A 15,088-nucleotide genomic window follows, 5' to 3' on the forward strand; every position below is an offset into this window, starting at 1 on the left:
TTATCCAGAGCTGCCCTGTAGTCATACAAGTCTATTGAGCACTTGAAATGTAGCTAGTTTGTATTACGATGTGCAGTAGTGTAAAATACACACCAGATTTAAAAAACTAATATAAAAAACCCCAAAATACCTTATTAATAATTTTTTTCTGTTGGTTACAGGTTGAGATGATAATATTTAGAACATATTGGATTAAATAAAATATATTATTAATTTCACCTTTTTGTTTTTCCTGTAAAAAATGTACCGACTAAATAAACGTACTATGTAGCTTGCGTTATATTCCCATTGGACAGCAGTTAGGGTAAAAGCATCCTAAGCAGAGAGATGCAAATGCAAAAGTCCCGGGGCAGGAACTGAAGGATGCTGGGACAGAGTGGGCCCGGGAAAGAGTGGCAGAAATGGGAATGGAACAAATTCAGCAGGATCGTGGTGTCGGCTCTCTGAGGAGGTGGGTTTTAATGTAAGTATAATGGGGAAGAGGTTTTAACCAGGGAAGTGGCATGGTATGAATTATGTTTTAAGACTCCTGCGGCTGATAAGTGGCGAACAGATTGCGGGCGGGTCGTTGTAGAAGGAAGAATCCTGGGTTCCAATACTTCTGAGCCAATATGTCCTATATATTTTCCTTTCCCCGGACTCGGTTTACCCCCGCGCTGTAAAATGGAGGGGCTGTTTGGGCCTTTCTACCGCTTCAGCCCCAGCACCTGCGAGCCCTGGAGGGGCGGGCAGCCCTGCAGGAGCGGCCGCGGGCGCCAGGGGGCGCCTCCTCGATGACTCGGCGCTCGGCTGGCCAGGCGCCGGCGCGTCGCCCGCTCGATTGGTCGGGTCGGGGCGGGTCTGAGCGCCGCGGGCCAGCGCCATTGAGGAGCGGCGGAGAGGAAGCGCCGCGCAGTGCCTGGCTGGGGCGGGCGGCCCGGGACACCGACAGGTACGGGCCGAGGCGGGGCGGCGCCGGGCGGCGAGCAGGGCCGGGGGCCGCAGGGCGGGCGTGGACCTGCGGTCGGCCGCTCCGGCTCCGCTTCAGACCTGGAGGCCCCGGCCCGCCCGGGCGGAGCGCTGCGCTGGAAGCGCGGGGACCCCGGCGTCCGGCCCTCCGGCCGTCTGAGCTCTTTGGGGGATCCCTGGGGCGTCCGAGCCCCAGACGGCCCCGAGCGTCCCGCCCTCACCGGGACCCTCGAGTCCGAGGCCCTGCGGGCGCCCGAGCCACACGCTCGGGCGTTCTGAGCTTCCCGGTACTTCGGCGTCCGTGTGCTGGGGAGTCTGAACCCCCGCCGGACCCGCACCCTTTCCCGGGTCGGGGCAGCCTGGTGCCCTGGGATCGAGGGGGTGTCAGGCCGCGTCTCCCCGCCGGAGCCTCGGTCTCCACGCGGGAGCCCAGGGTGTGAGCCCCCCTGCCTTATGCCCAAGAACATGGCTCCAGTCAGGGCTCCAGAGGGTCTTAACCACCCCCTTCTCCAGCCTTCTGGGGTCACGTTCTGGGATGGGGACATCAGGCCTCAAACCTCTCTTTACCCCTCGCCCCCTGGGGTCACGCCCTGGCTGAGCCCCTCCTTCCGGGGCTGGGACGCGCGGCTCCGTTCCCTTCAGGCTCTATCTGGGAGGTGGGGTCTCCGGCCGCTGGAGCCGGGCGTAGGGTTCTGAGAGCAGAGGGGCGGCAGACGGGCTGGAGGAGCCTCGTCTCCTGGGCAGTCTCCTTCCTGTGGGGCCCCCGTCCCTCTCCGGCCTCCGATGTCCGAGCTGCCAGGGCCGGCAGCCCTCAGCCCCGCCGCCTCCGCTCCCGCGTCCTGTTGCCAGCCCTTCCTACTCAGGGCTCCAGGGCTCCAGCCGCTCCTCGAGGGAGGGGCCTGGCTCAAGGTCATGGCCGGCTGTCTGCCCACCGGTAGGCTGAGCACTGATCCCCAGTGTCACCTGCCCCACCGATTAGGGGAGGCTAGGTGGGGTTAGTACCAGGCCTAGAAACCCTGATGGACCAGAGTATAAAAACACTTTGGGATTCTGGCCAGTCTGGCGGCCCTTCCTGACACCGGATTCCTTAACGGAATCCTTGAAGTGGCCTCAAACCTGGTCTAGATGCTTAGCAGAGCTAATGGATGCCGTCTAGCTTGGGCCTCAATGTACTGCACAGGGCGTTTTATAGTGTTTCTCACCCCATCTTCTTTTAATCTGTGCTTTGCATTCGTCCACCTTCAGGGGAGGTAGGGTAGGGCCAGATCTTGTGTACAAACTGACCGTTGTTTCCCTTTATAAGGAGAGCACTTGTAGGTGGCACCAGAGAGAGTTTGTTGGCATTTAGGACCAGAATCAGTGGCAGTAACTTCAAAAGTAAAGAGTGTTCCAACTTTGGCTCTTTGCTTAAGTGTGTTTGGACTCTACATAGTGAGACTAGGTTAGTCAGGTTCATGTTTTGTTTTTGTAGGTTTACTCATTTAAAGTTATAGAAAGAAGTGTTTCCTTTACTCAGGCTGTTAAACATTTCTTATTTTAAGAAATTTGTTCTTGTAATCTCTTCTTTAAATAAGTGTACGCAGTAATTTTTAGCAGATTCCTAATTTTACGTAACAATGTAGCTTTAAAAAAGATCTTTGGAAAGAAATTAGTATTTTTCCAAATGCTGTTTATTTTCTTATATGTTTTTACTGTCATTGTTGACAAATAAAAGTTAATCTTCTCTGGAAATGCAAGACACTATTGACAAATAAAAACAGATTTTCCCTGAAGGTTAACTCTTGTAGAGCATTGTGTTTTGGGGTTTTTGGTGAGTGGAAGCCTCTCAGTTGGGATAAGAGTATCTCCTGGCACTAAGGTGAATAACTGGAGGTGGGGCAAAGTGCTTGGAAAGGATCCCAAAAGGGCTGGTTCCAAGTGGGATGCCTGCCACAGCAAACCTGGAGTGTCAGGCTTGATGGGCTGGTGTCCGACATGCTTGGCTCAGAGCAAGATTTGGAGCCCACGGTTCTACCTAGGATCTACTAGCTGAGCAATCTTGAAACCTATTTAAACTTTTGTGTCTCAAGTTCCCTCATGTTAACTTTATGGAATACTAAAAATAATCTCTGTTTTGTAATGCTAATAAACAGCAGTTATTGTAATGACAGCAGTAAATCAGCACTGACTGTAAATACTGCAGCTGGAACCAGAGGATTTCTGGTGTCTGCAGTTACTGACTAAGGGGGTCCCTTGTATCAGCACTGTCTGGTGTCCAGGTACCAGCAATGCAGCTCCAGGACAGTTAAGAGCGATAAACCACTGTCGTCTCCCTTCCATTTGTATCATTTTATGAATGAGCCTGATGAACAGGTTTGCAAAACTGATTTCGGGAAGGCTTAAAGAGGATTGGTGCAGAATATGAAGTTCACTGATGCAGTCTCTTAGGCCATTTTTGCCTTAATCTAGGACAGGGTTTCTCAGCCTTGGTACTGTTGGCATTTGGGGCTGGATAATTCATTGCTGGGGGGGGCTATCTCGTGCATTGTAGGAAGTTTCGCAGCCTCCATGGTCTCTTCTCACAAGGTACCAGTAGCAATCCCCCCAGTCGTGATATTCAAAAATGTCTCTAGACATTGCCATATCACATCTGGAAGAGAACCTCTCACCAGGACAGTCTAGTCCCCAGGTCAGTCACCAAAAGCAAGCAGTTAAACGGTCAGTTACATCGAAAAGATACACAACTTTGAATTGTAGGTAATTTTTGGTAAATTTATGAGTGACTATCCCTTGCAGCTGCATCAAAATGCAGATGTATTGGTTTGGCCCTCCATTTACTAGTGGGGGCATCTTACAGTACTTTTCATCCCATCTTTCTTTCTTTTTTTTTTTTTTTTAATTGAAGTATAGTTGATTTACAATATTGTGGTAGTTTCAGGTATACAGCAAAGTGATTCAGTTATATATATTTCAGATTATTTTCTATTATAGATTATTACACAATATTGAATATTCTTCCCTGTGTTATGCAGTAAACCCTTGTTGCTTATCTATTTTATATATAGTAGTGTGTCTGTTAATCCCATACTCCTAATTTATCCCTCCCCTCTTCCCCCTTTAGTAACCATAAGTTTGTTTTCTATGTCTGTGAGTCTGTTTCTCTTTTGTATGTAGATTCATTTGTATTATTTTTCAGATTTCACATATAAATGATATCATATAATATTTGTCTTTCTCTGTCTGACTTCACTTAGTTTGATAGTCTCTAGGTCCATGCATGTTGCTGCAAATAATATTTCATTCTTTTTTATGGCTGAGTAGTATTCCATTATATATATATATATATATATATATATATATATATATATATATATATACACACACACACACACACACCACAACTTCTTTATCCAGTCATCTGTTGATGGACACTTAGGGTGCTTCCATGTCTTGGCTATTGTAAATAGTGGTGCAGTGAACATTGGTCACCCCATCTTTTCTTAAATCTGTGCTTTGCATCCAGCCACCTTCAGGGCAGGTAGAGTAGGATATCAGCTTGGAAAAACTGTCTGGTTTTTCTGTTCATTTCCTTTTTTTTTTTCTTTCATAGATTCTTCTGTGACCATGAGAGAGAGAAATAAAGAATGATCCATGAGTTTTAAACACCTTGTCTTGAGGATATAGTCATGTTGGAAGGTCTTGTAGCCTGGGTTCTCAATACCTATCTGGGGAAATATGTCAATAACCTGAACACTGATCAGCTGTCCGTTGCGCTTCTGAAAGGTGAGTACGTGTATCTCTTTTTGGTGAAGTATGCTTTGCAGATTGCATTTCTATTTTTTATGTTCTTTTTGTTGTATTGAGAATAATAAACCCCGATGGACAGATGGCTTTGTATTAAATATGTGTAAAAGGAAATAATGTTCTTCCATATGACACTGATTATTATTACAGGGTAACTTAAGTATATAGCTGGATTGTTGTAGATTTTAGGGGACTGTTAAATATAAAAAGGAAAATTTAAAAAAAGACCATGCTACTGGTGACTGTGCTTTACCCCAGTTAATTTTTTAGTTTTATGAAGCTTTGTGGAGGCAGCCAGGATGTAGTGACAATGGCATTGGCTTCGGCTTCAAATCCTGCTGTGTTACTTGTTAGGTACCTGAACAAGTCACTGAAATTCTGAGCCTCAGTTTCTTTAGAAAAAGAGGGTAATGTACCTTTACAGCATTGCTAAAAGGATCAAGTGGAGTGACCATTGAAGCGCCTATCCTGCTGGTGTGTAATAGACACCCAGTAGAAGTTTTAAAATATGTTACTGTGGGGTCTTCCAACAGAATTTCTGAGTTCTTGTCTTGCTGAGTAGTAATGTACCTAAAGCTTGAGACATTTTAGCCTTTACAGGTCTATACTGTGTAAATGCAGCCCAGTGGTTTGATGTGGGGATTGGAAAGCAGCTTTCTTCTCCTTCTCCTTGTTTTAATTTAAGTTCTGTTTGCTCAACTCAAAATGGAACCCTTTAACAAATCTAGAGAAAGAAGATAAAGTCAGTTTGCAAACATGTAGAATCATAGAAAGAGGAAAGGAGGCCCCAGATATAGTGGAAACCTCCTGGGCTTCCTGGGAGTATGAGTTTTGGCAAGTGGACCAGGGCAGGTTAGTGGGGCTAGCAGTGATCCAGATGTGTGTATAGTCTGAGCACAGGGTGCGGTGATTTTCTCTTCCCAGAAGCAGCGTTCTCCGGGGTTTCCTGACCCACCTAAACCAGTGGAGTGATTGCGGCAGCAGTAGGCGGTGGCGAGCTAGCACGGTTGCACCTCCCCGCTCCCTTCCTTTCTTTGGAAACAGAAGTGGGTTCTTTCCTGTTCTTCGGCTTTTCCTTCTGCCCTTTCCTAGAAGGGAGCTGCTTAGTGGAAAGTGAAAGTGACCAGTTGTCAGGGCGGGGCTGTGTTTAAAGTACAACAGTAGTGTCACGTTCACCTCTTTGGTCACTTATTGAAGTTCTCAGACACTGTGAAGCTAACCAGGTTGTACAGGGCAGGTAACAGGGCCTAGAAGGAGCAACATTGTTACTAGCAACGACATTGCTAATAACAGAGCTGGCTTTCTCAAGAGTGGTATGGTAAGAAGAAGGATCTTCGCTAAAGAAACGAATAAATAGAAATTTGTGGTACCTGATAAATCATGGAGTCTATACTAATAATAGATTTCTAAGCTCAGCAATTTTAGACAGAACATATCTTGTAAGGACAACTGTGTGTGTCTCTGAAGCTTTCTACTGCTTTGCTGTGCTTATCTCTTCTTAAAAATTATTCTCTATGGCTTTTAATGAACCTGTGGAATTTGAGGAATGTTTCTCTGCAGACTAGAAAAATGCTTTTTCTTTCAAAACTTGTGTCAGTTAGGTACTCCGTCCTTATGGCTCCAAAGCACACCACGATGCTTGGCCAGAAAAGTTTTAGAGCATTGCAATGCACTGAGAGAATGGCTTTGTAAAGGAGTTGACACTTTTTGTTGACCTTGATGACATAGTTAAGCAGTGTTTGGGGGCAGAGGGTACTAGATAGGAATAAGAATGTTATTTCAGTCTGTCTGCAAATATTTACAGATGCTTTGGAAGATGCAAAGGAGACTGAAATAGTGGTCAAGGGTATGGATTTTGTAGCCAGACTGGGTTTGAATCCCAGTTCCTCCATTTACCAGTAACTTGGGCAAATTACTCAAATTCTTTTTTCTTCTTCTGACGGTTTTATTGAGATATAATTGCTGTAGAGCACTGTGTAAGTTTAAGGCGTACAGCGTAATGGTTTGACTGACATCCATCATGAAATGATCATCACAGTAACTTTAGTGAACATCCATCATCACATACAGATACAAAATTAAAGAAATAGAAAAAACATTTTTTCTTGTGATGAGAACTCTTAGGATTTACTCTCAACTTTCGTACCTAACATATATGTTAACTGTATTTATCATGTTGTACATTACATCCTTAGTACTAAATTACTCAAATTCTACTAAGAATTAAATAGAAAATTAAATATTAAAATTGCTTTAGTCTCCCTTTCTGCAAATTGGAGGTAATAGTAACTATCTCATAAGGTTCTAAGAACTGAACACATTAATGTGGGTTCAAAGAGCTTAGAACTGTTCTGGGTCCTCAGTCAGTGTTATCATCATCATAAGATCATCAACGTATGAGTAGCTGGTGAGTTGGACTTCAAGGGTAGATTGTGCACACATGCTAAAAGCAATAAAAATGCAAAGTAGCATATGAGTAGTGGAAGGACAGAGATAGCACTTGTATAACATTTCATTTGTTCAGTCATTCGGCAAACTTTCACTGAGCACCTGCTTTGGGTAAGGCTCTGTGTTACGGAACGATACAAAAAGGGGAGACAGTAGACAATACTTAGAGCTCAGGCATAGGGTCTAACCCTGGTTTCACCACTTAACAGCTGATTGTGACTGTGAGCAAGTTATGTAAGCCTCCTCTTCATCCCCTCTCCCTCTTGCCACCAGAGATCACACAGGTCTGGTATGAACTCTAGTACTACCACTGACCAGCTCTATGATTTTTAAGCAGACTGCTTGTCCTCTAAGCCTCATTTTTCTTATCTTAAAAATGAAGAAAATAATAGTATTTCCTCATATATTTTTTTTTTCCTCATATTTTTGTGAGGATCAAATGAAGAAGTGCATATGAAATGCTTGGGACATAGTAAGATCTCACTGAATGATAGCCATCCTCATCTTCCACCTCCTCCCCCTCCCCCTCCCCCTCCTCATCGTCATCGTCATCATCATCCCAGCTCCACCTCTATAATCCCTGCCCTCAGAGAGCCATTAACCGGTCCTGGAGACAGAAATAAGTGTACAGTAATACAAGGCAGTATGTATTACGTTGTTATACTAGAGATACAGGCATAATGCAGTGGGAGGGGAACCATTCATCCTGTCTGGAGGACCCTGAGAAAGCTATTCGGGGGGTGGCTTTTGAGTGGGTCTTAGCAGGATCTTGATGGCCCAGGCTGGGTGACCACATTCCAGGCAGAATGAGGTGTGTGAGCAGAGGCAGAAGGCTGGAACCTGCAGGGTGTCTTTGGGGTGGTTTGGGGCCAGAAGATAGCGGCTGCCAGTGCTGAGTCAAGGAGTCTGAACTCTGGGCCATGGGCGTACATTTAGATTCCCCCTCCTTTTTTTTTTTTTTTTTTAAATAAGCTCTGAACCTCAGGTTGGCCCTTTAAATGAGGTTGGCTTCCCTAGAGCTGAGGGAAGAGGATTGAGTAGTCATTAGGTATTACTCTAAATTCACCCCAGCTAGTGACTAGATTTCTTGTTAATCTGAGGTGAGGAATTTTTGGATGAGAGAGCCATCCATAAATAAGTCTGCAAATTATCTGTCTGGAAATCAACAAACATTATTATCTATAAGGTGCTCACCTATGCTGGGTGCTTTGTGGCCTGGTCCCTTGGAGGGAACTTCTCCAGGAGGGCCAGTTGTGGGTACATATGAGTGGGTGGGGAAGTAGGAAGCCTTTGATCTGTATTTTGCCTGATTACCTTTTTTAAAAAAATATTTATTTATTTTTATTTATTATTTATTTTTGGCTGTGCTGGGTCTTAGTTGCGGCACATGGGATCTTTTTTATTTTCAGTTGCGGCATGTGGACTTCTTAGTTGTGGCATGAGGACTCTTAGTTGTGGCATGCATGCGGGATCTAGTTCCCCGACCAGAGATCAAACCCGGGCCCCCTGCATTGGGAGCGCGGAGTCTTACCCACTGGGCCACCAGGGAAGTCCCTGATTCCCTTGTTTATGACTTGCTATAGGCTGCCATTTCTCCTCATTCTTTCCTGTGTGTCCTCTCCTTTCTAGACCACCTCCTTTGCTGTCTGTGCTTCAGCTTCTTTAATTTTTCATTGCATGGATTGCCTGCAGTTCTTTCCACTTCTCCACTCTGTACAGCAGCCATGGAAACCTGGGGCCGTCTGCCTTTGTGACAGATTTGGGTATTGAAAAATAGGGCGAATGATTCAGATTGCAAATGTTGCTCTTCAGAAGGAGAAGAAGTTATATGCTTTCCTCCCTTTAAGTCAGTTTCAACTGATAAGGAATGTGTCTCATGTTTTTTCCCCCTTATGCTCATTTTCTCCCCAAGTGTGGATATAGGGTTGTTTCTGGGCTCTCTGGGATTATTAACTTCTCCTTTTGGTTAGTCTCAAGGTAAGTGGAGCCCCATGTGAATAGGTGTTCTTGCAAAAGTTCTGAAAAATAAGTTGGGTGCGTTTGCTCAGAATCCGCCAGAATGCTAGCTTTGAATACTTCTTTAGATGCCAATGATGCACAAGTCTTAATCATTCAAAGGGGAAAATAATTAAGTTTCTTGTATTAGTGTGTCTTTGGAGGAAAAGACTTGCTTTCCTTTCTTCTGGGTTCTCTTACCAGTTAATGGTTGCTGCGTGGTTGTTGTCTTGCGAATACATTTTAGACAGATTTAAGTGACTCAGAAAATTGACTTGTGTTGCACAAATGAGCAACTTTATAAAACGGCTGTTTCCCCAGCGCTTTGAAGATGGGGACCCTGCCTGCCTTTGTTTTTATTCCCAGTGGCCAGCACAGTGCCTTAGGCGCAGGGGAGGGATCAGTATGTACTGGGTTGGCCAAAAAGTGCATTTGGGTTTTTCCATAAAAACCCGAATGCACTTTTTGGCCAACCCAGTATGTGTAAAGGGTTGATTTCAATAGCTGGGAGAGAGAGAGATCTAGCTGCACCCTTGTGACTAATCCTTCAGTCTGCTTTGGAGACATCTTGTGCTTTTGGATTTAAGTAATTATAGAAACTGGGTCTGAAAAGGACCTTCAGCGGTGGTCCTGTTCATGCCTTTGCTCTCTGACTGGTTATTACACCTGCGAGTGAGGGTGCAGAGGAGAACCTGCAGAGGTGGTCTCTCCAGAGGAGAGAGTATAAATTCCTCTTGATGACCAACTTTATTGAACTCTCTGAGATGGTATGGAATACACCCATTTTGGGGGAAGGGGAGGGTGGTGGGTAAGGAGAGCTTGTTAAAAATTGCAAATTTCTGCTTTAGACCCAGGAGCCTGCATTTCATCCTAGGTGATTCAGATGTTAATGGTCCTCCGGTGGAATAGTAGCCTAAACTAGAGGTCTGTAAACTGGCCAACTGGCCAGATCCCCCTGCTAGCTGAGAATGGCTTTTCCATTTTTAAAGGCTTGTAAAGAAACAAAACAAAACAAAACAAAACAAAAGGAGAATATACAGTAGACACTGTAAGTCCTGAGATATTTACTATCTGGCTCATTAGAGTTAGATCCCTGCCCAAATCCTTCATCTGCTGGTAAGCTTCAGCTGTTATTTACATGTCAGTGGGCTGGTCAGGAAATTAGTACAGAGAATGCACATTGGTATAGCCTGGGCCTAGATGTGAAACTCTCCCTTTACCCTTCATTGATTTGCACACAACAAGCAACTACTGCATTTGTTGGATGAACATGTTATGGTGTTTTTATTTTTTAGGTGCTGTTGAATTAGAAAACTTGCCTTTAAAGAAAGATGCCTTGAAAGAACTGGAATTACCATTTGAAGTCAAAGCTGGTATGTGGAACAAGGGAGTGGGAGGCAGTTTTGAGCCTTATATCGATTGGGACTTGGGACGTGAAAACTGAGAGCCCTTGAGTTTGGCTCTGTTGGACCAGGAAGAGGCAGGGTAGGAAGGGTAGAGTTTAGATCAGTCTTCAGGTGTGGTCTCTAGGCCACTAATATCAGGATGATCTTGGGGGTGGTGGCGGGGAGGTCAGGTGGCCCCCAGACTTACTGACTCAGAGTCTCTGAGGGAGTGTTGTTGAACCTGCATCTTTAATAAGCAGCCCAGGTGATTCTTATGTTTACTAAAGTCTGAGAACTTCCATCCTAGATACAGGGGGTTCCTGTTTTCAGAGAATTCATTGTACATATTACTAAGAGACAGTTTACTCTATTGAATGAAAGGCGGGCTCTGGAACAGTATGCTTGGGTTTCTATTCCATATCTGCCATTTTCTGGCTGTGTGACCTTGGGGAGGTTCCCTAACCACTCTGTGTGTGCATCCTCATCTTAAGATGGGATAATACTAGTACCTATATCATAGGTTTGTGGAGAGGAATACCTGAGTTAATGCATTAAAATGACTAGAACAGTGCCCGGCACACTCAGTCGATGTTTGCAATTATTATCGGAGTCTTGCAGTTACTAGATTTGGTAAGGAAACGAGAATTATCACAGAATAAAAATATTCTTTATTAAGTGACCACTTATAAAATTAGTCCCTCTTTAGACACTGCTCGTCATTGAGCAAGCCTGTTGATATCAGTCAGTCCCTTTCCCTTACTTTGAGGGTACTTAATATTACAATAAAGTGCAAGTGCAATTACAATGCAAATCAGTTGGCTAGGTGAAATAAAATAGAACTCTTGCAAGAGATTTAGGCCTTCTTGAAGTCAATTCAAGTCATAGGTGAACTGCCAGAATCGTAAGCAAAGGCACTGACAAGTTAGAATCTGAAAGAAACTCAGGAATGATGAAACGGTGGATACTTCCAAGAGAGTTCTTATTTGACTATCAAAGGATTAAGAGAGGCTCTTAGGGAAAATTGATGTTTTCTAATATTTTGGCAAAAATGACCCTTTTTATGCTTGTTCTGCAAAAATAAAATGTAACAGAAGTTATATTTTGCTGTCATATAAGTGTCCTCCCAATTAATTTAGGTTAGAATTGCAACTGTGCACTAATTATTGTTAAAATTCTTTGTTGTGAAAATTGGTGTATGGTTTCAGTTATAATACAAATTTTATTAAATGTAAAAAACTTAATTTCATTTTTCTGAAGTCAAAATTAAAATATTTTTTCATTATTTGTTGTAAGATTTCTTCATCTGTTACTGGATTACACAGTTGATCATTTGGTGTTAATGATACTCTGTTATCTTAAATATAACAGATCGATCCTGCTCGAATTCTAGATCTTAGACAGTAATGATAACAGTCTGATAACGTGTTGCTTTCAGAGGTAGACTGTTAGTTGGACTGTGTGGATCTTTGAGAAATGGTAGAACTTGGGAAATAAGTGTCACAATTCTACCGGGCCATTTAGCTTTCCCATCAGCCCGAGTTCTCATGAAGAATCAGAATTCTTTCTCGATAGAGTACCACTGCAACGTGACCTGTGTTTCGGTTGCTGTGCTCAAGATTTGACGTATTGCTAAGTCTGCTGACTCCCAATAAGTACCTATCAACCAGCTGATTAATAATGAACAGGAGATGAGTTGTGTGCCCAAGGGCTAGTACAGGTGCCATGGGAAGAAAGACACCCCAGAGGAGTTTAAGATGTAGTCCTGTTGGGGAAGAGGTATTTTCCAGAGGGAGATGTTGCATTAGATATGAAAAAGTTACACTGACCTTTTTCCATCTTCTGCTTTATTATGCCTTGTTGTTACAGATCTCAGCCCACTAATGTTTGTTTCACATGTACGAAAACTTGCTGCTTGTTTTCTTAAATTAAAAAGTAAATGGTAATAATACTCCTTAAAGAAAACTAGAAGAATACAGAAAAATAGAATTTAAAGATGTGTGCAGACAGTTAACAAGACTTTCCTTTTCCCAGGCTTAATTGGGAAGGTAACCCTTCAGATTCCCTTCTATCGCCCCCATGTGGACCCTTGGGTGATCTCCATCTCCAGCCTTCACTTAATTGGAGCCCCTGAAAAAATACAGGATTTCAATGATGAAAAGGAGAAGCTGTTGGAAAGGGAACGCAAGAAAGCTCTCCTGCAAGCCCTGGAGGAAAAGTGGAAGGCAAGGCAGAAATCCTTTTGGCCATGAGAGCGGTGGTGGTGAGACTTGAAATGAGCAAAGCACTAGATTCTGCTAACACCGGCTCTTTCCTTTGCAGAACGAACGCCAGCAGAAAGGGGAGTCCTACTGGTATTCAGTTACTGCCTCGGTAGTTACGAGAATTGTGGAGAATATTGAAGTAAGTCCTAATGGCTTTTATAAAGTATGAACACAGAAGGGATCGCTCAGGCTTAAGTGCATTTCACGTCCGTGGTTGCTGTTTCCTGTGGGTTTAACTGATAGCAGGGTGTCTTCGGAGAGCGCTGATTGCTCACGCGTGCCTTTTCATAGGCGGTGCCAGAGGGAAAACCTGAAAAGCGAGTCCAGCTCTGGGCAGACACAGGTTTTTCTTGCTTCAGTTAGTGTGAGTAGGAGTTTTCATTTCATTGACATTTCACTTCATTTTCTTTTTGAATATTGGCACCCTACTTGCTGAAGGATTTACCTCCCAAGAAGCCAGGTCACCTGAGTCTTCATGACTAAATCACTTAATCTCTTAGTCTCAGTTTCTTCATCTGTACAGTGAGAGGGGTTGGATGTGGTTTCCAGTTGATTCCGTAGCGCACTGTGAACAGCCCAGTGAGGTATTTACTCTCACTGATGTGTCTGGAGGCAGTTTGATGAGTTTCAGTGCTAGGGCTGTTGGCCCTATTTTCTGCTTTAATTATTGTCTTGTTTGTCCTCAAAAACTAGAGCAGGGTTCACACTAATTTTCAGTGTGTCGTAAGTGTTAGCCCATACTTTTTACCTCCAGGGTTTTCTTGCAGTACCAAAGTGACACAGGCCACATGTTTTTAAGGTGTCCCACTTCCCCCCAAAATACAGCCTGAGGTTGCTGGATTCATAACTTTGGTAACATTGGGGGAAAAGATCAGTACATTTGAGGTGACTGCTTTGAATTCTTCTCCAGGCAGTTATTTATTTATTTATTTATTTTAGGTGTCATTGATTTTTTTTTTAAAATTCCTCATTATTTTTATTTTTAATAATAGCTTTATTGAGATTTAGTTCACATACCATAAAGTTCACACTTTTAAAGTGTACAATCTAGTGTTTTTGGTATATTTACAAAGTTGGGCATTGATCACCACTGTCTTAATTCCAGAGCATTTTCATCATACCCAACTAGTAGCCACTTCCAATTCCCCTCTCCCTCCAGCCCCCTACAACCACTAATCTACTTTGTGGATTTGCCTAGTCTGGACATTTCATATCAGTGGGGCTGTACTGGCCTTTTAGCATAATGCTTTCAAGGTTCATCCATGTTGTGGCATGTATCAGGACTTTATTCTTTTTATGACTGAATAATATATTCCATTGGATGGATTGCCAAAGATAAACAAAGCTGGAGTGAAGTTAAAGTGGTGAAAGCGGACTTTACTCAGTGACTCCTGACAGTAGGGGAAGGAGCAGAGCTCCATTCCAGTTTGTACAGAGGTGACCAGGCCTTTTAAAGGGAAAAGGGAGGTGGGGTGGGGGTGGGGAGAGGGCTCAGGTGAAAAATTACGAAGGATTGGTCAGTGTGGATATGATTCGGCCAGCTGTGTCTGCTAGCTGGGCTTCTGTCCTCCCAGAGAGAGGGGAGACAGAGGCCCCGTCCTTCCTGGTGATTACACTTCCAGGGAGCGGCTTTCAGGTCCTTGAGTTGCAGGAGACACATCACATAGGGACAGAGAAAGCGTTCGCAGTCGGAAGCCCTTTTTGGTAAATGCTCTAAGAAGGGGGGCGGGTGTGCTGTTGTCAGGCATCGGCTAGAACACACAGCCCTGAGCTTTTCTAGACCGGAGCTCAGGAAGGGGATGGAATGTCCTGGGGACTCAGCCTTAGGCTGCTAGAAGTCTACGTTAAAATTTGGTCAGGTCTCTTAGAGTTTTTGCAGTTCTCAGGATAGACCACATTTTGTTTATCCGTTTGTCAGTTGATGGACATTTGGGTTGTTTCCACTTTTTGACTATAAGGAATATTGCTGCTATAAACAGTCATGTGTATGGTTTTGTGTGAACGTATGTTTTCAGTTCTCTTGAGTATATACCTAAGAGTGGAATTGTTGAGTCATATGGTAACTATATGTTAAATTTTTTGAGGAACTGTTTTACAGTTTCACCAGTAATGTGTGAACATTTCAATTTTTCCACATCCTGATCAGTATTTGTTATTGTCTGTCTTTTAATAACGGCCACATTAGTGGGTATGAAGTGAAATCTCAGTGTGGTTTTGATTTGCGTTTCCTTAATGGTTAATGTTGTTGAGCATCTTTTCATGTGCTTA

At 43.8% G+C, this 15,088-nt stretch overlaps 1 protein-coding gene across 8 annotated transcripts in view; it reads left to right on the plus strand.

Annotated features, from left to right (window-relative positions):
• The first annotated feature begins 831 nt into the window (after window positions 1-831).
• The window catches only part of VPS13D (vacuolar protein sorting 13 homolog D), a 246,652-nt gene continuing 232,395 nt past the window's right edge, over window positions 832-15,088 (plus strand). For all 8 annotated transcript variants that reach the window (XM_057535232.1, XM_057535241.1, XM_057535246.1 and 5 more), the window contains exons 1-5: window positions 832-931; window positions 4,538-4,710; window positions 10,470-10,547; window positions 12,591-12,781; window positions 12,879-12,959. In XM_057535232.1, the coding sequence (XP_057391215.1) occupies window positions 4,614-4,710; window positions 10,470-10,547; window positions 12,591-12,781; window positions 12,879-12,959 (447 nt within the window). In that variant the 5' untranslated portion in view covers window positions 832-931; window positions 4,538-4,613. The remainder of the gene's footprint in view (window positions 932-4,537; window positions 4,711-10,469; window positions 10,548-12,590; window positions 12,782-12,878; window positions 12,960-15,088) is intronic.

Source organism: Balaenoptera acutorostrata, chromosome 1 (assembly GCF_949987535.1).
Source record: "Balaenoptera acutorostrata chromosome 1, mBalAcu1.1, whole genome shotgun sequence".
NCBI classification, from domain to species: Eukaryota; Metazoa; Chordata; class Mammalia; order Artiodactyla; family Balaenopteridae; genus Balaenoptera; species Balaenoptera acutorostrata.